Consider the following 25,244-nt stretch of genomic DNA (forward strand, 5'->3'; position numbering starts at 1 on the left):
AAATAATCTGACAGTGGGATGATGTATCGACACCACTGCCAACATGTGTTTCCAATATATGGCCTGAACAAATGATGGTAAGCGGTGTGTGTGTGGTGGGAATTGGGGGTGCGCGTGTGTGTAGTAGGAGTAAGTCGGCAAAAATGTGACACACACACATAGAGACACACTGCATCTCACCTCTTCATCCACCCTAAACAAGAATGACATGAAAATACAGTCAAGTGTTTTTGCTGCTGGAGCCTGAAATTGCTTTTCCTTCCTACTGTTGATTGCACTTCAAACTCAATGAAACAAGAGCTGAGGCACCACATCTTATTCCGGGTACGTATACTTGAATTTAATTTGAATCATATGAGGCACATTCACACCAGTTTAAAAATATATACATTCATTATTCTGATTTCACTTGTGCAATGCCCATTTCATTGTGTTTCTAAAATCCCTGATGGAAAGTTCTCTGCTTTCAGCAGCTTCCTGTGAATGATTCTGTATGCAAAGTCTTGTAGAAGTGTTGAAAATCCTGTGATGTTTTTTTTTTTTTTTTTTTTTTTTGTCACATCACACAGTTTAACACATGGAAATTTAAGTGGCTGAGTAAAACAAGGTCAGAGGGATAATGATAAAAAAAAGTTTTCTCTTGTGTTTTTGTTTTATTTTTTATTGTCCTGGGCTTTTATATTTACCTCCCTCGGTTAAATCTATCAACCGCCACCTTTTGGCACAATGACAGTTTCATGTTCATCTGAATAACATTCTTACAAACAGAGACTAAAGTTCTTACAAATTTTTCTTTGCAAGAAAGAAAATGGAAATACTTCTGCAAGTCTTTTGCAACCTCTTACTGGTTTTCCTCCAGAATCACCCTACTCTAGCCTCTCCATCCTTGCTGAAGAACAGGATCATTGAAACATGACACTATCACCACCATGTTACACCATGTTTGGGGTTTTAGTTTTTCTCCACATTTTGCATGTAGACCAAACAGTTCAGTTTTGATCCCATCTGACCGCAGCACCTTGTTGCACATGCTTGCTGTTCTCCTGGCTTGTGGCAAACTTCAACCAGGACTTTTAATGGCCTTCTTCTTGCCACTCTCCCACAAATGTCAGATGTGCAGAGTGCACAACTAAAATATGTCCTGTCAATAGATTCTCCCACCTGAGCTGGCGGCTTCTGTGATTAATGTTCCATTTTCCTGGATCTGTGGTCTTCTTTAACCATGTGTAGTATTACCCATGACAACATTTGTTCTTTCAGTTTTTTTCTCCCTCTTTGTTTTGTTTAGGAAAACACAATTGGTAGTGGAAGTAGGTCTTTAGGGCTGACAGGAGTTCAATCTCACACTTGTACATTCCTCAAGTCATCAGGCTGGCTGCCAGCTGACAGAAAGGATTGGGTAGCCTTCCTGGATCAAGATCACTGTCCCACTCTGTATAGCCTTCAGCCTCATTCACTTACTGTCACACCTTTTGATTTTGCCTTACAGAACAGCACAGAGTTGGAGGAAAATCTGGGCAGAGTGGCTTTGTATTTTGGTAAAGCATGAGGGAGCATTTTTCAACCCTCACTGCATTAAACACATGCCTCCCAGATGTCATGTGAGGAGCGAGCAGTGAAAAACTCATAAAAATGATTGCTTAGAGTTATGAACTTGTTTAAAACTTATTGTAATTAATATAAAGGAATATTCTTATTTAGTAACATGGTGACATTTAACATGTATCCCTTTGTCTTTATTGGAAATGTGGTCTAAAAATACACAGAAGACTGCTCCTGACATCTAATGGTGAAAAGCTCACAGTGCAGTTTACTTCACCCGAAAGTAACGACCTCTAGGGGGCGCCGATTGACAGAAAATGATATGCTTGAAGCCAAGTCTCAGAGTCCAAAGAGCAGAATAGCTGATTACCCTGGGGTCAAACACACACCTTCACACGTAGGGAAAAAAAAACAACAAAAACAGATTACTGAGGCACGCATGTTGAACACGTCGCCCTCACATACAGTTCCAGTTCTGAACAAATCATCTTTGTCCAGTTTCAAACACCCCTTAGAGCTATTATGAAGGTTGTCAGTGAGTCCTCCTAAGACATTGGCTGGATGTTTATTATTGTTTCAGTTGCTGCTTTAATTAATGTTATTTAAATTTAGAAAAAAAGGACACAGCACAAAATGAATTCCCACAATTCAATGACAACAGAAAAGGCTTTTGTCACATTCTGCTGCTGCTTTCAGTGATTTCGCAAATCTCCAGTGAAACTCTAACCGGTTACAATGTATTTATTGTGAAAGACTGAGGTCAGAAGCTGTAACACATGAGTGTGTGTGTGCGTGTGTGTGTGTCAGAGCGTGGGTGGATAAATGAGGTGACTAACAGGACAGGTGACTTACAGGATACAGTCACAGAGGCGTGTCAGTGTCCTATTTATTTCCAACTTCCTCCACTCCTGCAGCAGAAAAATAGAACCAAAGTCCATCTTTGTATAAACATGTTTTGATCAAGCTTCTATTGTGTTGGATGAGGAATTGAAGCTACAGGCTTCATATGACAATTAGAAAAACCTAGGGTTTTTTTAATCTACAGCAAAGGGATCAGATGCATATGCAGATCTTCATCTACCTGTCTCAGTTTGGCAGGCATCTTTGACAGGCAGGTTGATGGTGAGCCGGCTGGATGGCATAGAGGAAGCTGATAGGGAGCTGACTGATGTGTGACAGCAGAGTCGAGTGGCTGCTTTTGGCGTCAAACCGGTCCGGGAGGAGGCCAAGGAGCAACTGTATCTGTTTGTTTTGAGGAAAGAAAAGTGCAGCCTGACACGCTTCTCTTTGTGACTTCAACAGACAAACTGTTCTAAAGTGGCGACGTCCACAGCATCCCTCATTATCCTGCTGATTATGTTATCTGAACAGTAGCTGGGCAATAATGCAAGAGACTATGAGTGCCACCAGTGTTGTTGTTTTTTTTAACAAACTCCAAAGAATAAATAGACTCAGCTTTTGTTTTTTTTTTCTCTCTTGTTTTCGGATGTGGGACTATAGTGAGAGATGAACAGTGAAGGCTCTGTGTCTGGCTTGCCCCCAGTAGCATCAACTGTACTAAGGATACAGATTCTCCTCACTCTCCTCGACTGTCAAACTCTAACCAACACTATCTTCGTCTGTATAAAATAACAGGGCCAGCAGAGTCAGGGTGTGTTTGCATGGGGAGAGTTCATGAAAATGTGAAAAAGGAACTGTAAAGGAGTATTTAGGGATGTTTAATATAAATCCAGATCATTTGGCTGTAGCTAATACTTCCATAACACTATTTTGCTGTTTGTTTCATTGAAGTAGGATGACATTATATGACGGGAATTGTTTATTGCATGATGCCTTAGTAATGCATTTGCCAGTGTAGCATACACAACTTAATCACCAGGGAGATTTTTCTGGAGATATTAAAAGGTTCTGTTAAATTTTCTGATCTTCCACATTTTAGTATGCTTATTCAGAAATTAGAACCACATTTCCCAACCTTAAACTTGGTCTTGATTGACTTGATTGAGGTTGCTGTTTTTTTATCTTTTAAGTTTGTCTTGAAGTGATAACTGGTTGATTAAATGTTTTGCTTTTTGTCTGGCACAAACATTGAAGTGCAGTGTCTAAAGGAAAGCTCTGAATGACAAAAAAAAAGAAAAGAAAAAAGAATTTAAGCACAGATAACAGCCTGCAGGAATAAAAGAGAAGAACAAGTCAAATGGGAATGATCAACCACTCTGATATGATTCCTACACTTCTGTACGCTTTCTGCTCTGAAGGTTACTTTTATATATGATTGATGTCTGCCAGCTAAAATCTATTTTTACTCATCTCATTCATGGAAAGCCCTTTCACCTCTCCTTCTGAAAAAAAATAATAAAATGTTTGGCAAACTTTCACCATTTGGTCGCTCGGGGAAGAGCAATACTTGTAATAAAATCATTGTCTCTGAAATGCAAATTATTTCCAGGAGCAGTATATGTGTTTTTTTTTTTTATCTCAGATTAAATTACCTGACAAGTTATTGCTGTGAGAAAGATTGTTTTACAGAGAACACAGATGAAGGAAGACATCCAGTGCGTCTGAACAGCTTAACTTCAGCTTCTCTGTCCCACTTCTTTGCATCTCCAGCATATTAATGAGCAAAGCTTTTATATTTATTTTATTCAAATGCTTATCATCCATCTCTGGTTGTTTTTAATCCAGTCTGAAGGACTACCCTGACGAGTTTGACTTTGAGTTTTATTTTGGGCAGTGTTTTATTTTCTCTTTATCTCATCTATTTTTCTACCTTCCTATCAGACCCCAAGTCTTAAAATCCAGTTTACAATCCATTGTCTAAACTCAGTCAATATTTTGTTGATTTTCTTTCCCCTTTTCATCCAAGAAAAAAAATGTTGAAATGCTGAACAATGTTGAAAGACAGTCTTTCAAAAGAACAACTTTAATGCACTAAAGAGTTACTTAGAATTACTGAGACTACAATTTCAGTCTAGTCCAAAAAACCTTTTTTTTCCCAGTCTATGCTTCTAAAAACTTTGGATTGTTCTTTCTTATTTTTATTTTGTGTAATTATGCAGCGATTGTGTCAGGTTCTTAATTGGCAGTACATTTCCCTTCAAGATTCTCATTTTTCATTTTATAAATACCTACAAAAATAACTTTTGGGTTCGGCTTCTGTGTTACTTGACTGAGTGAGGCGAATTCCTGAAGGACTCTGGAATTCTCTATTATTGCAACTGCTTTGCATGTATAATATACTCTATTTCTGCAATGGATTCAAAATGCAGATTGCGCTAAACGTGTGGAGATGCAAACACAGCTATCAATTCCACCAGATGGGACCAAGTTTTAAGTCAGGTCATAGTTGCAGCCTCTTCAGCCATAAACACGCCAGCTGCTGGAGTTACTGTGGGGATTTTAAAAAATGCTTAAAATGTTCATCATTGTTTTAATTAGCAGAAATTTTACATTGACATGAAGAGGCATTCTTCCAAAGTTCAAACACCACATCTGATTGGAGGAATTGTATTGAAAGAAAATCAAGAATTAATGCTTTACATTGCAAGACAATGTATCCATTTAAATGATTCATTTCCAGACAAAAAAAGCATCGATAGAAGTGAAAACTGTGTCAGGTTATAAAATTGCTGTACTCTAAAATGCAGCAGCCACTTGTTACTGTATCAACACAAGATGGAAAGTTGTTTGGATAATATTCTGTTAAACTCACCTTAGAAATGAATAGATACCCTTTGGTTTCTATTATGAGCTGTTGCTGGTCTGTGCTTTACTGTGCAGATCATATTTATAAAGTTCTTTCATTCTGTCTGCCTTTCTCTTCTGCTGTGAAGAACTTACCACCTCCAGTAGTTTCACCAGACTTTTATCACTGGTCTTTGAAAATGTGAAACTATTCCTTCAGATGGTAATTTAAATAAATATAATTGGGCTGTGCGCTCTCTACTAAATGAATACATGATTTCTACTCTGCCAGCGTAGAGAGACAACGTTTGCTCAATGAAGCTACTTCATGAGCAGTTGTATCTTTTCATCTAGTTTCAGAATTACGAGACCCAAACCGAGATTCTTTTATGCATTTAGCACCCACAAGTAGCTCTGTGAATTTGCTCCATTGTTTAATATGTTCTCAAGCGATTTCATATTTAAAGCACAAGTCAGTTTCTTGTGTAATAAAACTATTTATGGCTTCTAGAAGGCAGCAGTAACTTGAAATATTTACATATTTTTGTTGACATACCAGTAATCTATTCAAGTCGGAACAAACTATATATACAAATAATTGTTTTTTTTTTTAAGTTCATTACTCTATGCTAGTTTTCAGATTTATGTTCTGTTCTGGTCTGGCTGTGCTAACTTTCTAGAGTTTCTGCTCTGGCTTCTCAAACACATAAAGCAGACTGAGGGTTTGTTTTTTAAACCATGGCAGATGGCTGAGCCTGGTTCTCCTGGAGGTTTCTTCCTGTTAAAGGGGAGTTTTTTCCTCTCCACTGTCACCATATGCATGCTGGGTATAAGAGGTGACTATAAAGATAATGACACAAAGGATAAATTTTCCACTGTCGCTACATCTTCATCCAGAGTGAATGCTGCAACTCAACGTCTCTGCTCGGTCTCCTTAGGAAGCCTTTTAAACTAAATACAGCAATAAATTGAACTTAATGCAATGTTTGGTAACTAGAATCAATTGTAACGTGCCTTGAGACCACGTGTTGGGAATTAGTGCAACATAAACAAAGTGAATTGAATGGAATAGCAAAATGTTCTGGCATTTCACTTATTACCAGCTATTTTCCTTTCAGACTGAAGAAGCTGCACTGAGTCTCTCCTGCTATAGTTTTTCTTGTGCAATAAGACGGTTACATCCTAAACCACAAGACTCAGAGGAGCAGATCATTTTTATTTAGATTGTACATTTCAAAATGTACAAGGCAAAGCAAAATAAGCTTCGCCCCTGTAGATTCTCACAAACCAAGACAGTGTTATGTAAATAAGTGACCAGCCATGAGTTTGTTAATCACATGTCAAGCTGGAGTCCCTGCAGGGAGTTGGCACTGGTGGAAATGGCCTTGTGTGCATGACGTGTCCTTCCTATTTCTGGGTGTTTTGTCATTCTGCTGGGTGAACAAAACACCTGAGGTGTTATGTTAAAGCTGGGTGCTAAACTCCCTCTCAGGACCATGAGGAAAGGTTATATGAATGATGAAAGAGTCTGGGGGCTTTTACTCATTGACGGTGACATTTCTGACAGGAAAGTTCAAAAGGATTTTAATTGATAGTAAAAACAGAAGCTTCTTCATGATAGCTGCATAAAGCTGATGTAAAATGTTCCATTTTTAATGCCGTCAGAGGATTTTTCTACTGCCTGGGTGGGTTTTGTTACCAATGTCGTTGTGCTGGCCCTGAACCAGCTTGGGGACATGAAGAGCCCAACAAATCTTTTCCGTCTGTGTGCCATGCTGGGAACTTGGGCCGGCTACAATACAGACACCTTTCCGCTTTTTCGTTTGGGGCATTTGATCATGTTTACAGGCTGCGCTCTCCGCTAAAGCTTTCACAAGAAAAAGGCTTGATTCGTCTTATTACTTCTGCAAGACAAAAGACAGAAAGTGCACACATATAAAAATGAGAAGAGGAGGAGATTTAAGTATAAATCTTTATTTAATTTTGTGGTGCATGGAATGTGAAGGAGAGCACTGCCCCATTATTCTTTGTGTTAGTTCAGAAAATGAGTTTTCTGTGTGCACACACATGGTGTAACATGCAAACAGTGATTAAAAAGACAAAGTGAAAAGGAAATTGCAATAACCCTTTAGTATGACATTAGGAATAAAGTGACAAATTCATAAAATGTTGTTTATTGTTCTTCTACTATTAGATTAGAAGTATTTTTGCATGCTTTCTGTTAAATTGCTTCTATTTATCACATTTTCGCAACACAGTGTGTCATGACATTTTAACAACTCTAACAAGACATACAATATACAAAACTACAAAATAATTGTGCTCTTATTTTTAAAACCCCTTTCCTCCTGGTTTTATAATTTAATAGGATCACAGTGCACATTTAAACTTGAACCGTTTCACTTTTCAAATTCTAACATGCGCTATCATTGCTCGTCTTCAACCACCACTGCTTGAACATAATTCATGCAGTGAGAGAAGGGTGAGAAAAGGTCATTACATTTTGCATTTAGTTTAATAAGTATGCGCCTAACAGATTCAAGGACACGCTCTGCACACAGAGACCCGCAGCCTGGACAAACAATGCGCTGCAGGAAAAACATTTTCAGAAGCTGAAGCTTAAACTCTTATGTTGTGGCCCTTACAGAGGCTTGATTCTGACTCCGCCATCCTTCCATGGTGTTGAAGATCGTTGCAAAAAGAACATCTATGCTGCCAGTGCTGCCCTCTGACACAAGTTGGGAGACAGACTTCTTTGTATTCATCACATCTGCAAATGAGACCAACAGAAAAATATTCCTGGAGTCAGTCGGGTCTCTCTGAATTATGCAGCTGGCATCAGACCTGCCTAACAAGCGCTGACAAACAAAACAAAACCACACCAGTTTGTGCTTTGTGCTCTGGAATAAGGTCAGTGAGCCTCTCAATATTTGAGTGTCTCTCCTGTTATGACTCCGATCAACGCTCAGGCGCTCAGATCTCCAAGAATTGTGCTTGGCAAAGCATGGCATCATCCAAAGTCTTGTCAAAACACAAACAAAATAATACAGCTATCCAATGCAACACATTGTAAAAGCAAAGGCAAGAGCACAACCAAAGCTAAAGAAAATCTTACATTTGAAATGATGATTCGGTTTCTTCATCTAAATTTTAAGAAAACATTTGGAGTTAGCTGAGGATTTAGTGCAAGAGAGCAGACAGCAGGGATTGTGCAAAGAGGACTGGTCAAAGATTTGTGTTCCAACTTTGTGAAATGTTATAAGATATCACTAAGTGCTGTCCTATTGGTAGAAAGATGGTTGTGCAACATATAGAGCATATAGTGCAAATAATTTAATCCATGGTTTCTGCAGCTTCATCCACCACACAAAAAACACGAGGACGAACTGATAAAACTGCTGCGTGCTTATCTGTGGGAGATGGGGGGGGGGAGGACTCATGTGTACTTGTTTGTACATTTTCATTTTAGAATAATAAAAACTCCAGACTGTAAGCTCGAGGGGATGAGAAAGTAATTGGAAACTTAAGAGCGGAGCAAAGCGTGAATGTCTTGGGAGAGCTCCTGCTCTCTGGTGAGCTCCACTCGTCACAAGACGAATGCCTAATTATTGCTGCGCTCTGACAGAAGAAGACGCAGCACAAGCTGAGTGAGAAGGAAAGCAAAACCGGGGAGACTGAACGGGATAATGACCATATCTGTGTCACGATCCACAATGTATTAATCTTTCCATTGATCAACAGATCTGAGGTGCATTATCTGAGTCATAACTTAAAACTAAATGTAATGTGCTTCTAGAAATGAAACGCCAGTGTTCATTATATTTTATTACTTAGAGTGTTAGGCTGTAATTTTGTCCTTATTGATAAGGTGTTCGACCGAAGCAGACATCAGCAGCCGTTTATATGTGAGAGAATCTCAGAACCTTTACACGAGCGGCCCAGTTCAAGAAACATTTTGCTCTCAGTGTTTGCTGTGATCATCAACTCTTAATTCCTCAGTCCATATTTCTAAGTGCTTGTCTGGCGGAGCGCCCTGAGTGGGAGATGAGCTGGTGAGACAACAGAGCTATGAACCTTGGCTGCTTCGGTGCTCTGCAGTCTGTCGCTCTCTGCGCTGCGATCTCACCACTGCGTGCCTCAGTGGTGCGTTCAGGCTCGGTTCGGTGGCTGGGCTTCCTTTAGGGTCGCTGTGTCAAACAGCGTCCTGCAAACACAGCTGCAACATGCATCGCTGCACTGGCGAGGAACGAAAAGGTAGAAACATCCTCTGCTCGTGTTTTACATCGGTGTCCAATGCACAGGAATAATAGAATAATACTGTCGAGTTTTCCCATCAAAACTTAACTCCATGCCAACTGAGCTTTCCTCGATGCAATAGAACACTACAGTGTTTTTCTTTAGTAGAGTTTATAATAGTGAAACATTTTTTATAAAAAACAGGGGCAAAAACATGAGTGTAGGTTTAAAAATAAACCTTTTATCATATGTCAAGAACTTCACATATTATAATAATTACAATGTCTGAGTGTGTTAGCAAATATATTTAAGCCCGATGGTATTCATAACCCTGGCAGATTTAGTTTAATAATGATTTTCATTCAACCAAGAAATGTGTTTTTCATAGCAAATGAGAGGGATATCTTAAGAGGTAACAAAAGAATATAGAAGGAATCAGTTTTGAAAAAAGTTGTATTTCTATTTTAGTAAAAATGGCATGTTCAAAATTATTTACATCCTTCTCTGTAGTCATTTTTATTGAATATATCAAACCTTCTTATAGCTACTGAGTAGCTTTTTGGGTCACTCTAACATATTAATATTACATTCAGTCTGACGAAACATGTAGGTAAAATAAAAACATTACTTAAACCTAAATCTGCCAGCAGTATGGACGATTTTACTACCATGACGACATTTTGTAGTAATTTCTTGACATGCATGAATGATGCAAGAAAGAAGACCAGGGCTGGTTACCAGTATCAAGGTTTTTAAACAAGTAGAGAACTGCTAAATCTGCCTCTCATGCCATGCTAGAGAAAGTGCATTAGTGTTTTCTTCCTGCTGCAAGTAACAGAGAACCATGTATCGGTGTCTTTCCCCCATCCACTGCTGTGCACTGCTGTCCATCTATCTGAAAGAAAGTTTCTACATCTTCTCTTTCTTAAAAGAAAGACAAATTCTTCATTTGCTTGAAAATATTTCTGCTTGTGTCAGTTGGAATAGCGGAAAATTGAATCTTGAGTGAACCTTCTTTATGTTCAGCTATGAATGTGCTAAAACAAACATGCTTTCAGACTACTTTCCTGCTCTTCAAGTTTGGTGAACACCACTCACATGCGTGCAAACTGTTGCAAAAATGGAGATCTGCGCGAGCGGCTAAAACAACAATACACACCCCCTGCAGATCGCTTGCACCTCTGACATGAGACGCTGTGGAGGACAGAAACAGCTGGTATAAACCAGGCAGCTCTTTTTTTTTATGCTAACACTGTTTTAAATTTACATGTGGCTTGTTGTACTTTTTGTTTTAAATCTTTTTATTATAATACCATGACACTGGGAAGTTTAAGGTTATTATATAGAGTTGATCCTTCACAGATAAATAAATTACGAAAACATTAATATACCATCAATGTTATCAAAACACAGATGCTAAATAAAAACTGGTTAATTTTCAATATTAATAATAAATCTTGAATATTTCAACCATTTTTTGCTAATATTTTCTTATTGAATGTTATATTAAAAACCGTCTGAATTCATCTGGTGCTTCTCTTTGTGCTTGTTTCCCATGATGCCGCTGTCCTCAGTGTTTTTCAACCGTCTCTCCAGCTGGTCTCTGGCCCCAACAGACAGACGCAACATTAGCCGATGGGAAAATTCCCCTTGTTGTGCCATCCATGCAATCAGCTACAAGCTGGAGTCACGAAGGCTACAGTGCAGGAGGGCAAATGAATGAGGTTAAAGGTGAAGTCTGACAACGGCATATCAGACTTACTCAAGAAGCAGATGACAGACATTAAGGGCCACCAGTAACGGCAGCCTGAGAGTGAAATTCTATCATTTCCATTTACATCTATATTTCTAATTAGTGAATGTCATGTTTTAAAAATGCATAGCCCATCTGTGCAGTAGCTCATGTAAAAACAAGCATTGCTAGCTGCCCTATGGTCAAACTTCCCTCTTCAATTATATTTATATTCCATTGTGTCTCCACTGCTGGTTAGTCAGTGTGTGTCCTGCTTTGTTCTTCACAGATCCATAATATTCCAGCACTGATTCTCAGAGCTGACTGCGGTCTTGACAACACGTCTCTTCAGGCAGTGTAGAGGTGAGGTAGATTGCATTTTATTTCCTTCTTTGTGCTCTGACCTTCACTGGGAAGTTTCATTTTCATTTCTAGTGTACTGAGAAGGTTTGGTCATTCAGAAGACAAAAACGGCTCATTAGCTCAAAAGGCAGAGCTGTCAAATATAATCCAGAGTAAATTATGGAAATGAGACTCTTTCATTGCTTTAGGCTATAGCAATGAGGGGGTCAACGCGACAGGCACAGGGTAAGAGCCCAAATTCAACAAGAGAGCCGCATGTCTCTACACTGAACTTTCATCCGGCCTGGGCAGCAGCTGAGTGTGCTTCCTCTTCTCCAAGATCCTGTTGAGCTCCTCGGAGAAGCAGTGAGAGAGCGGCGAAGTGTTTTCTGAGTCGCTCTGCCTCAGCAACACGTAGCTGTTTCCGTTCATCCGCCTCAGAACGCTGGGCAGCGTGGCTGACAGCCCATTGGGGAAGTCACACTCTGGAGACGTGTGCTGCGGTGTGGGAGGCAGAGGAGGCGCCGGGGGAGGAGGATCATTACTCGCTAAAGTCTGAGCCTCACCAGGAACGATCTGCAAAAAGCCTTCGTCCTGGATGTCTCCGTTATGCAGCTTGGAAACTCCATTACAGACGCCGTTGCAGTGGCTAGAGACGGTCTTCAGCTCCATGTGGGTGGAGTTCCTGTGTTGCTTTCTGCACCTGCTGCTCCGCTTGCTGCTCGGGTGCGCTGCGGCTGCGGCGCGCAGAGAGTATTTCCCTCTCTGGTCTGCCCGCAAGCAGAAGCCCACGTAAGCAAGCACAACAGTGAGGACCACGCAAAGCCCACCGAGGATGGTGATGAGGGACAGATACATGGCTTCCATGTTCTTGGGGGACAGCAGGAGGAGTGACTGCGCCCCGTCGGATGAGGGATGCTCAGTACCTGGTACTGTGGCAACAAAGTTCCGCGTTCGCTCTGTAGGTGGAGGAAGAGGCAGATCCAGGCTAATTGTTACATTGTAGGTTGCTATGGCAACTTTAACGTTGTTCTCAACTGCGTGGCAGGTGTAGAGGCCGCTCTGGTCCTGCCGGGCCTCAATGATCAGCAGGCCATCCGTCCCTGTCCTGAAGCCAGAGTTGAGGTCGTAGCCCTGCACCTCGCCACCGTTCAGGGTCCAAAATGGAGTCGCCAGGTTAGAGTTGAGCTCGCACTGCAGCAGCACGTCATCGCCGACCCGAACAGAACGGCTCCGCTGGGCCACATCTGAAAAATCAACATTTTGTTACATAGTGCTTTGTAAAAGCATTCATGTCCTTTGTCCTTTAAGAATCTGCAAAGTGTGGCATGCATTCATATTTAGCTCCTTTGGGGTATGTCACCACCAGGACTAAAATTTATGTTCCTTCTTCTTTGCAAAGTATGTCAAGCTCAAATATTTTGAACTTCATTTAACTGAAATTGCCTGTAAGCAGCAACATTCTTCTCCAAGATTCTTAATTAAATCACACGTATGAGATAAAAAAAATTTCCTGTAAGTATGTAAAGGAATCAGTTTTGAACCAAGTTTTATTTCCATTTTAGTAAAAAATTGCACACTCAAAATTATTTACAACCTTTTCTATATTCATTTTTATTGGCATTACACAGCTATGTACTTTTCTATGTTGATCTATCGCATAAAACCTCAATAAAATACACAGAAGCTTGTGGTTTTAATGTGACACAGTGTGCAAAAGTTTGAGGAGAATCTAACTTCACAAAATTACATTAACTAACCCCTTGACTCACATACTAATTATTTATCATTCACCATATTTATCACAGAATGTCCAGACGTATCGTGGCATGATGTTCAATTAGACACATTTTAATCTCTGGTATCATACTACCCCATACAGAGACAGAATGAGGAGTTAGAAGATGCTACATTTCATCAGAGTGAAAATTGATAAATGGGGAGAAGGCATTCGCCTGCCTTGAATATCAAACAGATTTCTCTCCGTAGACAGCAAAGATGTGATTAAAGAAGGGAGGAGAGGATTTTACCAACGCTGTGCATATAATCAACTTTCAAAGAGGCCTTCACGCCATCCGATGACAACTGTGCATCTTTTGAGCCTCATATTCTCTATTTTTAATCCTATGTCTAGATGTTTAAAGCAAACTTCTTTTTATATAAGCATCAGATAAGACTTCTGCATACCGTATCCTGTGTTCTCACACCCCGTTCTGCCATGCTGGATGTCTTGGATTAAAGAGGATCTGTGAAAGAGGAGAAAAAATATAATAAGCACAATAGAAAGATAAAAGGTAGCAGATGGTTTTATTACAACCTCGTGAACACATTTTTATATGATAAATAAAGGTTAAAAAAAAAGCACATACAGTACAGACCAAAAGTTTGGACACACCTTTTAATTCAATGAGTTTCCTTTATTTTCATGACTATTGACATTGTAGATTCACACTGAAGGCATCAAAACTATGAATAACACATGTGGAAATATGCACTAAACAAAAAAGTGTAAAACAACTGAAAATAGCCCTTATATTCTAGTTTCTTCAAAGTAGCAACCTTTTGCTGTGATTACTGCTTTGCACACACTCTGCATTTTCTTGATGAGCTTCAAGAGGTAGTCACCTGAAATGGTTTTCACTTCATAGGTGTGCCCTGTCAGGTTAATAAGTGGGATTTCTTGCCTTATAAATAGTCATGAAATAAAGAAAACCCATTGAATTAGAAGGTGTGTCCAAACTTTTGGTCTGTACTGTAGTTGTTAAATGAAAGGACATGGATATCAGAACCAGCCTTTGCTGCTTTTACAGCTGCAAGTCTTTGAGGGAATAGATCTCAGTGTTGTGCATTTGGAGACAGAATTGTCTTGTCTTTTCTTCTTTGGAAAACAACTTGAGTTCAGTCAGATTGGATTGAGAGTGCATGTGAACAGAAATCTCCCACTACAGCTCAGACTGTACGTTTAATCTCCAGTCATCTTCAGTCTCCAACAAGTTTCAGAAGTAAGCTTTGACCAGTTTCCCAAATCCTGCTGAATACAACCATCCCCACAGCATGTTGCTGCCATCACCATGCGCCACCATAAAAATTACATGTTCAAGTTTGTTTGATGGAGTGTTAGTTTTTACTCATTAGATCATTTCTAAAGGCAACTGATCCAACTTGATTTCATTTAGAGGTATCAGAAAAAAATGTGATTTGATTTGTACACGACACTTTTTAGATTTTCATTTCATTCTCCTTCTACTTCCTACTTGTAAATAATCTTGTGCTGGACTGCCACATTGAAAATGTACAGAAAATGTTGAAGGAGAATGAATTATTTTGCAAGGCACTTGCTCATTCCCTGAATCAAGTTGTTTCTGCCAATAAAGCTTACATGTCCACATAAATCAGTACGCTCCAAATATGCAGCTGCATGATGTGTTTACGATTACAGCCAAGGTCAAGTTTCTGCCAGCAGTCTGATTACGCAACTGTTCTGGGAGCTGCCATTGTCACAGGGTGCAGTGATACATCAGGTTAGAGATCAGGCCGATGAAAGGTTACCTTCAGTCACCTGATCCAACCGCACACTGGCAGATTTCAACACTCACCTGTTCGACTGGGTCATTACGTCCACACACTCGGCTCCGCTCCAGGCACAGTGAGGGTCCCGGGAAAATATGCAGTCATAGCAGGAAGTGTACCTCTCGCAGTTAGACAGAGGCAGCTGAACAACGCCTGATGGGGAGTTAATGTACACACTCGTCTGAGGGGGGAAAAAATAGGACTTAAGTATTACGAGATAGTGAGTCATCTTCAACTTTGACTATTTAAGACGGTGAGACTGGCTACCCGCTCTGTAGATAGTAGAATGTTGGTAACAGGTTCTGGTTCTTCAAACAGCTGCAACTCTTCAATAATGTGCAGCTGACCTTTGATGGCTACTGCTTTGTGCAACCAACCTTCATCTGGATGGCAAAGATCAAAGATTTGGGATGTTTAGTTAGCTAATTTTCAAAATGTTAGTTAGCTGAGATGATTTGGAAAACTTATGTGTTGAATATATAATATAAAGTTGAGTATTCAATCATTGAACTTCATACAACATTTTCCTTTTTGAAAACGAGGGTGAACAACTAATGAGACATAAACACTCAATATTCAACAGTGAAGAACCATTAAAGGAGCAAAGCTTTGTATTTAAGTTTAACAACGTTCACCTCAAAACTATTTTTTTTCCCAGATGAATTATCCTTAGTACTTTTGTATTGTAAACCCACTGCAGTCATATTCAATAAATTAGAATACACCACAGAATATTCAATGAAGCTTGTTTGTCAGATTAAAAGGACGTTTTGAAAACAGCAACCTTTAAGCGGGTATTAAGCATACTTTTCACTAAATGCACATTTCTGTTTTTAAAAGTACATATAGTTTTACTGGTTAAATGTAATATTCTATTTTTAAATATGCTCTCATTATTTTTGAGTGTGAAATCATCACTGTTAAGATAAAAAAAAAGCTCTTAAACATCCATTTGTGTGTAATTTACCTAAATAATGAAATCGCTTAGCAAGTTCCTGAAATAAATTGACTTTTGAGTAATGTTCCAATTTATCAACTGGGTCTGTATTACAATTAAAGAAATGTATTATTATTATTATTATGACAAGCAGGTTCAAAGTGAGTACATCAAGATCTGATTAATAAATAATGAAAAGCTGTCTAATAAGTGGGATTTAACAGATGATTACTGCAACCACTGGCAAAAAATAAAACATGGGATCAGAAGATACTCAGTCAGATGTTTTAATTTGCTGCACAGAAAAAACCCAATTATTTTACCATCAGGGCCCTCAATGAACTGAAGCTGACACACAAGGCAGAGAAGATGCAACAGGAAATCTGTTTTCAGGAAATCTATATTTTCTCTCATGGCTTAATCTCAGAAAAAATGATCACTTGTAACAATTTAGTATTTTCATTGTATGTTTACAAAGACTGTCAAACAAAAGGGTGTTTCTTGTGATTTCTGAAACAACTGACTGAACATCCTCCAAAGCGCTGACATCAGTTTTTTGCCAGGGGTTATTCCAGACCGGCGTTCGCAGAGCCTTCATAACGGACATTTTGCAATTCTAAAATGATCTGACTCAACATTCAGAGCAGAAACAGTGCCAGGCTCGAATCCTCCCACCAGCTCTCACTGAAAAACAATGTTTTGTTTCGGTTTTTTCATCTTTAAAAGGACTCTAAACCCTCCGTTACCAGTTTTTATCTAAAAGTCAGCTTGCCGAGAAGCTTTATACACACCTGTGCCCATATATAACACATGGTACATTTGCTCGTCTACTCCCTGGACCACAGTTGCTGCCATATGCGTGTAGTCTGTCGTCCTCCTGAACAAGAGGGGACGTCTGTCTGCAGGCTGGACCTGATGGGACATGAGAGGATGCCGTCTGACAAAATCCAGGACTTCATCAGGTAGGGACGTGGAGACGTTAATGCCCTTGGCCCTCAGTTTGCCAGTAATACACTGCAGTAAAAGAAAGACCAAAGAGAGACATGGACGGGGGATGAGGACGAAGTAGCAAAGTGCTTGGAGAGTCAGAGAGAGAGAGACAGTGTTGTCCTTATATGTAATAAACCAGTCTTTAAATAGAGGCCGGCTCTGGAGGGTAGAGAGGATGTCAGGAGGATTAGTGAGACGGTCCTCAGGGAGAATTCAGACATCATGAGAAAAATAGAAACCTTTGGAAGACTGTCAAGAGAAACTGCAAGTTTTCATTTAGATTTTAATAAGCCTGTGTGAGCTCAGCGTCCGTTTTACGCTGACACGAGGGCGACTCAGCTCTCACTGCACCTGAATGAGGAGGCAGCTTTCCTTTAGCTTTGTTCTGTTCAAATGATGTCAGCCAACTTCTCTAAGAGGCTTTCACGCTCTCACCCCAAAACCTTTGACTATTCTTTTTTTTTTCATTTAATGGGAAAGTTTAATTAAGTCTGAAGAAATGCTGAAATTCACCCACAATAGAAAATGTCTCCTACCACAAAGTCGACCGCTGGCCCCTCTCCCCTTTTGTTAATTGCCATAAAAATGGTTTGAGTCTCTCAAAGCCGATTTTCATTCTCTGCCTAGTTTCCCTCCATCTTTAGTGCAATGTCTTAATGAATTCATCTTGTATGATCTCATCTGCTCTCTAGCTATTCCTATTTAATGCAAGTAGAAGATGAGCTTTGTTCTAATCTTAATAAAACTCAAAAGCCATCACTGTCTGTGTAAAAGTTTGTGGATGTGTGCTTACAGTTCCAGGTCGTGGCTCAGGGATTTTTCCAACATATTCCTTCCAGGTGGAGCCGGAATCCTGGCTCTCCATGTAGGGTCCTCGGAAGGCTTCTTGGACTTCAGACAAAGAGAACCGACACAGTGCAGACGCCTTCACGTTTTTCCTTTGTACGTCAAGCAACACAGGGAGAAAGACCAGAGCACAAGTCACTAACAATAACACTAGTAAACCAGGGGTTACCATGGCAAGAGAAGCAGAGGTGCAGCGGGGCCACGGCTCGTCAAAGGATAGAGAGAGAGAAACAGGAGGAAAATAAGGAGGAAGATGATGAGTGCTGACAGAGATGAAGCTCATTAGAAATCATAAAAGCCTGAGAACGGGGATTAAGAGTCAACAACAAGGTTTAGGGGAGGTAAGAGACAGAATTGGAGCTGAAGAGAAAATAACATCAAGATATATGGAGTGTTATTTGTTTATGCTGTTTGCTTTGATATACAATAGCATTTTCCATTGCTGCTGCCTTAGGGTGAGAGATTGATTTATGCAGCAGTGATTCACACAAAAATCTTCAAAGTCAAAAGTTCAGTGCAATTTTGTCTTAGTGATAACTTTGTCAGTATGTGAACGCAAAAACTGAGTTCCTGTTTTAGCCCAGAAAACTCCACAAAAATGGACAAAAATGAATTTGAACTGATTTGCAAACCAAAAAGCTCTGAGCCCATCAGTTCCGATAGACTGCAGGTTTTGTGGCTAGTTGCAAAACGTCTGCAGCTCCTCCATAGTTACCATGGGCCTCATTGCTGCATCTCTGATTAATGCTCTCCTTTCCCAGCTTCTCAGTTCATGTGTATAACTGAGCCTTGGTAGAATTGCAGTTTTGTGATGCTGTTTAAGGTGCATGAAAACCTTTGAAGGCAGCGTATGTGCTTTAACTACCAAAGAGTTTCAGACAAGAAGAAGCCCTCTTTACATGCCTCCTCTTTGAGTGATAGCAAAGAGATGTAAACGGAAATTTATTGCAGACATACTGTAGTTATCTTAAACAATTCAAGCAGTGGCCACAGTTAGCCTCCATATATTTATTTCTGTGCTAAAAGTTACTGAATAAAAAGAATCTCCTTGTATTTTTGTTCCATTTGAGCCACATAAATCTGCCGTTTTTCAACATTCAAAAGCAACTAAAAATCTGTGCAACCTTTTCCTAAACATCTGTAAACCTTCAGCTCATCAAACCACTTGGACCTAACGCCCTCTGGACTTAGTTTCTCTGCCCTCTTTCTATCTCATCCCCTCCTGAGATCTTCGGAAGCTTCAATGTATTGGCTGTTGCTTCTCATCTTAGTCTCACTCGTCCGCTTTTGCAATCTCAATCCCCCATCCTTCCCACTCCACAACCCGAACAGAGATTTTCTTTTCTTACTCACCACTCCAAACCGAAGATGCCGTAAAACAGAGTGTCCTGTGGGGTGAGGCCATGCATTACGAAGATGCTGCGCAGCATGTTAAAGTGGAAGTCATACTCGGGCAGAGAGCAAGTCAGTCTCGTCTTTAGGAAGGACGTCCATCGTTTCTGGAGAGTCAAATGGCCTCCTCGGTCTCCCTGAGGGACAAAAAGGAGGAGCAGATGAGGAGAGGAGAGTCATGTAAGGCGAGGACTACAAAACAGCCAATGTGTCAGGAAGACATTTACAACTGATGTGGGTAGGTGTGAGGTGCCATGCTTCATATCTGTAACACCTCTAGAAATCCAGAACTGAGGGCGCACAAAAAAAGGGGTTATGACCCCCTCGTGGAATATCCTTCCCTTGTATCAGATCAATAATAAATGTCAAAGCCACACACACAACTGATACAGACATCCTTTTATGATAACAATCTTTAAAAAAAATTATTTTGAGCTGAAGTTTTTGATACTGCACAAGAAATCTTACAGTATTTCTATTATAATAAAACAGATTGATTTGTATACCTCCAAAAACAGCCCCAGTGAGCTCTCTTCATTACAGACGAACAACAGGGTTATAAAAGGGAACAGATGGCTGCTGCCTGTCAGGGCAGCGGCAAATGTTAATCATTCACATTTTAAAAAGAAAGATGCTAAACAGCCTGTCTCACTTGCATTCATCCTCTTCAAACCTCACTGGCTCTGCAACTAATTCATCACCAACCCAGTCTGTTCCTGTAATTATGCCGCGCTCCTTGACTCTAAATGTGCCTCCCATCCCGTCCCTCGTTTGTTACATCAGCTAAAAACTTCACACATTTACCCTGATGAATACATAAGACCTTGAGTCTGCACTCACCTTACAAATTCGGGCCACACGAGCAACCCTGCTGTGGCTGTAGGTTGTAGATTGCTCCTGGCTCTTTTCAGTGAAGAAGAAGTAGATTTTATCGTCATCTCCATTGCTGCTGCCCAAACTCTCCCTGACAAGAGCTGAACCCACAAAGTCCGCCTCTGCAAGGAAGAAGAGATGAATTGACTCAAGCTCTGCTTTTTACAGGTTACAGCACCTAAACCATATTTATACCTCTTAAACTCTTTCCCATTTTGTTTGTCACTTTATGGCAACAAAATGTATTGTATGTTATTATATTTTCATATGAGACTAAATAGTGCATAATTATGAAGTCGAAAGAAAAGTGTGCTCCGACAAAATCCTTTCTTTTCTGCAAGAGTGTCAAAAATAAATCCATGTTTGCAGTGTCCTTAGTTTGATAAGAGGTGTGTAGGGGAGACAGCAAATATATAGAAATGTGTCCCATGGTCAGATAAGATCAGTGCTGAATATACCATGCACTATGAATCACGGAGGTGGGAGCATCATGTTACCGGGATGCTTTTCTTTACTGATATGATGAATTGAACTAAATACAATCCTTGTAGAAAATGCATCACAGGCTGGGAAAGGCTTGAGAATCAAGATAAACGTAAACATCTGAAACTAAAATATGATGGAAGCATTTTGATTTAGTTAAACTGGCTCATATACTCCAGATTTAAATCCTACTAGGAATCCTTGGGAAAATGTGAAAATTGCTTTTCACAGATGTTCTCTATTCCATCCGATTAGATTTATTTTATGAAGTTAAGTGAGGAAAATCATAAGTCTGTAGATGTCCCTCCCCCCAAGTACATACAGATGCAATTGCCAAAAAAAGGGGTTCTACAACATAATTCCCTTCCCAATTATGAAGTATTTTGTATTATCACATAAAATGCCAATAAAAAACATTGAAGTTTATTGCTTCATTGTTTTAATGCTAATAAATTTGCAAGCTGCTGTACTAACTACAAACATTCTTGCCTATTTTGGTGTATGGAGTTGCTTAACGTATTTGTATTTGTGTCCCATTTAGATGTAATAAAATTAAAGGTGCCATCACATACTAAATTTGCTATATCAACTTATTAATCAATCTAACTGCGTGCTCGTTCTCATTAAGACCAAAAACATTACATTGTTAAACAAATTGCTCGGGGCCATCCAGAAACACCATCATAATGTTAAAACACTTTAAAACACATTTGGATGGCGCAATCTTGCCATCCAAACGTGATCAAATGCGTCTATTTCAGGAAATGATCTCACCGTTCAGCCAGCGTGTGGGAGCATTCTCTGTCTTCAGAGCGGGAGTTGGAGCGTTTCGGCGAATATCTGGAAAGCTCCAGAAGTCATACCGGGAAGCTGTGTATATCTGCTGGTCTGAAGGAAAAACAAGGTTTTGCATCATCCAAATTTGAAGACAAATTCTTTATGAAATTGAAATTTTTCATGTGGCTTACCTAAGATGAGGGCAGTGTAACCTGTTATTGGCCCATAAGGACATTTATCTTTGCCTTCTTCAGGCTGAGAGGACATAACAAACCTCTTTTCATCCTAAAGGAAAAGCAGAGAAACTTTTATTTTGAAACCAAAAACATTAGTTTTTTAAAAAGTAAATAAATAAATAAATAAATAATACTCAAAAAAGCAGTTTTTGTAGCTCAAACTTAAAATGAATCTACCATCTATAAAACATGTGATATAAATGTGGTGGATTGCTGAAGAAAGAAAATGTATTCATGGACATACAACATATGCACAGAGGGGCATATAGGCGTGAGTCCCACACATGTACAGGTGCGTAGAGTTAAACCTCTGCAAGAGGCGGATGTGATTGAAACACTCTGTCTGAAAGAGGAAGAGAAAAAACACACTTAATTAAAATAAAAGGAACAAACAACAATGTGTGCATTTAAATATCAGATGTAACATAACAGCAAATAACAGCATTTTATATTAATGAAATTCATATTACGTGTGCTGGTTTGTTAGAGAATGAATTACACTAAATATAAATTTACTCTTTGATTCAAATGCTTAATTGGAAGAAAAGCTCTGTAATAATAGCTACATCCAATAAGGAAAGTTATTCTCAATAAGCAATGGTTGTTAATTTTAAATATGGACAATTATTTTACATTTATCTGCTACATTTCTGATATTATCCACTTATTTTAGGAAGCAAATACTTAGGCACATCACTTTTAAGCACCAAAACAATTGGACCATTTGATTTCATTTCATTTAGTTTTTTAACCTTCGTTCCTAATTATATTTCATCCCTTCGCTCAAGCTTGAAACTGCTGGATGGATGAACCTTAGAGAGTGTTGAACATTTTGACACATAACACCAGGATATGGTGATAAAGTGCTTCAAACATTTTGAAAGGATGTAAAAATGGGCCAATAGCCTTATTCCCCAGAAGAATTAAGGATTTCACCAGCATTTTAACTAAGAGAGAGAGAGAGAGGGAGGGATTTGACAACTGCATTTTTAAAGAAAATGTCGTTTTTTTATCATTACAGTAAAATAATAATAAAAAAATTAAAAGGAATGACAGGATTAAAATAAGAACAAAGAGCCAACCTTATTGTCTTTTCCCTTGAGCACACACTGAAGCTTTTGCTCAGTGGAGGCCTCCCACTCGATCTATACCAGACCAAAGAACATAAAGCAAGACAGAAAAAAACACACCATTGAACACTTGAGGATATTGAAGAAATTACCACACAATTGATGGAAAATAGATTTCCCTTTTGTCACCCTGGCATCTAAAATGACTACTGTTGAGTAACCAAACGTGTTTTTATGTTATGTAACAGATATTTAGCTGAGCCCACAAAGGAGATGGAGGCACAGGAGCGCTTGCAGTGCAGTGCTACACACACACATAAAAACATTTGAAACATAGAGCAGAACAGATGGAAGAAAACACTTGCTAATTGGAGTCAAATTGTTTTGTGGAAGAATCCAAGACAAAGTCATAAAATAACTTCAAATATATTTTTTTCTAGGCTGGTATATAAAACAGCTCATATTAGTGGCTTTAGCCCAATAAAATATTAAGAAACACTTATCTTATGAAACCTAGAGGCTTTTCTTGGCTTAATATTAAAAGTACAACTCAAATTTGAAGCATTTCATATAGCCTGAGGTAGCCGAGTAAAACATTCAACACATAAACAGCAAGAAGTGTAATGTTCATTGTGCCACCAGCTAAGGATATGGTTTAATTGCTCTTTTTATTATGAGTTACCTCAAGGAATATCTAAGCTATAACAAGTCCTAGAGATGTTTACAACAGCTTGACTATGAGAGTGTTTCAGTCAATTCTCCACATAAATACACCAAAGGAAGTCTGTGATGAAAGTTTAATATCTTCTTCATGAATACTGGCAACAATTCCTGCACCCATACAAACATTGACTTTTCGTTTACTGTTCTGCCTTTGTTATATATATATACCGAATATATAAAAACAGGACTACACAATCCTCCATGTGACCGCCAAATAAAGATGTTTTATAAACCTTTCAATAAAGTTGCTTTTTATCGCAGTAGCATAACATGCTGAACATTTCAGAATGATCCAATCTTTAATTTGAGGATCTTTCTGTAATAGGGAAACCTATCCACAGTGAGAAATAGTTGTTCTGGACAAAACTACAAGTGTTAGAGTTATGAAACAACTGAAAATTTAAGAAAATTAAAATTTTAATTTGAGTCAGTTCATTCAGTGTATAAGACAAAGATAACCTACTGTAAAGACAATAGTTTAAAGTAAATAAGAAGAAAAACATGTAAAGATATACAAACTCCTAACCTAGGTCAAACTATAACCATCATTTATTATTGCTCAGCATTGACCTCAACAAGCCTGCACTAGGAAGTACAGTTTAAACATTAAACATCATTGAAGTAAATTATTAACAACAGAATTAAACATTAGGTATTGGGTTTTTACATATATTTATTCATCTGGTAAGACTGCATTGAGATTTATGTACAAATTAAATTAACGCAAAATTCCTTTATTTGTTCATTCCTGAGGAGGGTGTTGATGCAAATTAAAATCTTTTTCTCAAATGTATGCAGCAATTAAAGTGGCTGCAGCATAATAGTGGTTTGCTTTGCTTCGACCTCAAAATGAAACATTTTGGATGTTTTCTTTCATAAGTTTCCTGCACTGGGGAGCATAAATGAAACAGCAAAAACTGTAAAAAATACATGCCATGTGAGCACAAAACATGCAGCAACACAACAAATAAACAAACTCACAGTGAGAGCGGAGCTGGCTGAGATGTCAGAGGCATTCAGAGCGAATACGGCCCCACGGGCCCCCACGTAAAGCCGCTCACTGTCAGCCTCCAGCAGCATCGTGCTGTAGTTGACTGCAGAAGACTCAAAACGCCTGTAGCCCTCGAGACCTGACGGGAAAAGAAGATGAGAAGAGGACAAGATTTTAATGAAGGTGACTCCGCTTCTGCTAATTCTGCAAATAGGAATAATGTCTGGTAAACATACTAAAGTTTCAGTACATCTTTAAGCCACTCTTGTTCAGTCGAAATCAGCAGCATAGAAATATTTACCATTCATGAATGAGCTTCTAAAATTGCAGAGGTGACACGTTCAAAACCTTTCTATTGTAATTGGACTTCCTTCATTTATTTCTGCGGAACATTTCTGTGAAATAACAATAGGTACGGTAGAAAAAGCCACTTTTGTACAGCCTCACACATTAATTGCTAGGCATAAGCACAAACTCTTTTCACTGGGGCCATTGATTACACTCTGTCTCTATGGGAACAAATGCAGGTTCAAAAATAACCTGGCTCAGAAGAAAAAGGTATTCTCCATCATTAGATTTTCATCTTCACGACTATAATGTACACGGCAAGGTAAAATATTTGTTGAGTGGTGATTAAAGTAAAAAAAAAAAAAGTAAAATCTGATAGGGTTTTGCCCACAAACGTGTCATGCAAGACATATTAAACCTAGAGACAGAGAGCTTTCTCAATCCGATCTGACAGGATGAGGATAAAAAAGGCAAAGCAGAATTTAATCTTGGATGATGGATTTCCCACAGCAGGATTTTTGAATGTTGATGC

General features: G+C 39.1%; 1 protein-coding gene across 2 annotated transcripts in view; it reads right to left on the reverse strand.

Moving 5' to 3' along the window:
- Nucleotides 1-7,377: 7,377 nt before the first annotated feature.
- The window catches only part of LOC102225447 (semaphorin-4G-like), a 33,091-nt gene continuing 15,224 nt past the window's right edge, over nucleotides 7,378-25,244 (reverse strand). Inside the window, exons 3-16 of one of the 2 annotated variants that reach the window (XR_002752142.1) lie at nucleotides 24,415-24,563; nucleotides 22,723-22,785; nucleotides 21,885-21,983; nucleotides 21,596-21,689; nucleotides 21,402-21,515; nucleotides 20,112-20,266; nucleotides 19,233-19,408; nucleotides 17,827-17,971; nucleotides 16,835-17,057; nucleotides 15,374-15,489; nucleotides 15,133-15,287; nucleotides 13,724-13,782; nucleotides 9,301-12,783; nucleotides 7,378-7,996 (exon numbers count right to left, since the gene is read on the reverse strand). Coding sequence is in view for 1 of the 2 variants with exons in the window: in XM_023327544.1 (XP_023183312.1) it covers nucleotides 11,819-12,783; nucleotides 13,724-13,782; nucleotides 15,133-15,287; nucleotides 15,374-15,489; nucleotides 16,835-17,057; nucleotides 17,827-17,971; nucleotides 19,233-19,408; nucleotides 20,112-20,266; nucleotides 21,402-21,515; nucleotides 21,596-21,689; nucleotides 21,885-21,983; nucleotides 22,723-22,785; nucleotides 24,415-24,563 (2,513 nt within the window). In the remaining variant the exon portion in view is untranslated. Of the gene's footprint in view, nucleotides 12,784-13,723; nucleotides 13,783-15,132; nucleotides 15,288-15,373; nucleotides 15,490-16,834; nucleotides 17,058-17,826; nucleotides 17,972-19,232; nucleotides 19,409-20,111; nucleotides 20,267-21,401; nucleotides 21,516-21,595; nucleotides 21,690-21,884; nucleotides 21,984-22,722; nucleotides 22,786-24,414; nucleotides 24,564-25,244 lie in introns of both variants that reach the window. The other variant, XM_023327544.1, reaches the window with a different exon arrangement.

The sequence above is a fragment of the Xiphophorus maculatus genome, chromosome 22 (assembly GCF_002775205.1).
Source record: "Xiphophorus maculatus strain JP 163 A chromosome 22, X_maculatus-5.0-male, whole genome shotgun sequence".
In the NCBI taxonomy this organism is placed as follows: domain Eukaryota; kingdom Metazoa; phylum Chordata; class Actinopteri; order Cyprinodontiformes; family Poeciliidae; genus Xiphophorus; species Xiphophorus maculatus.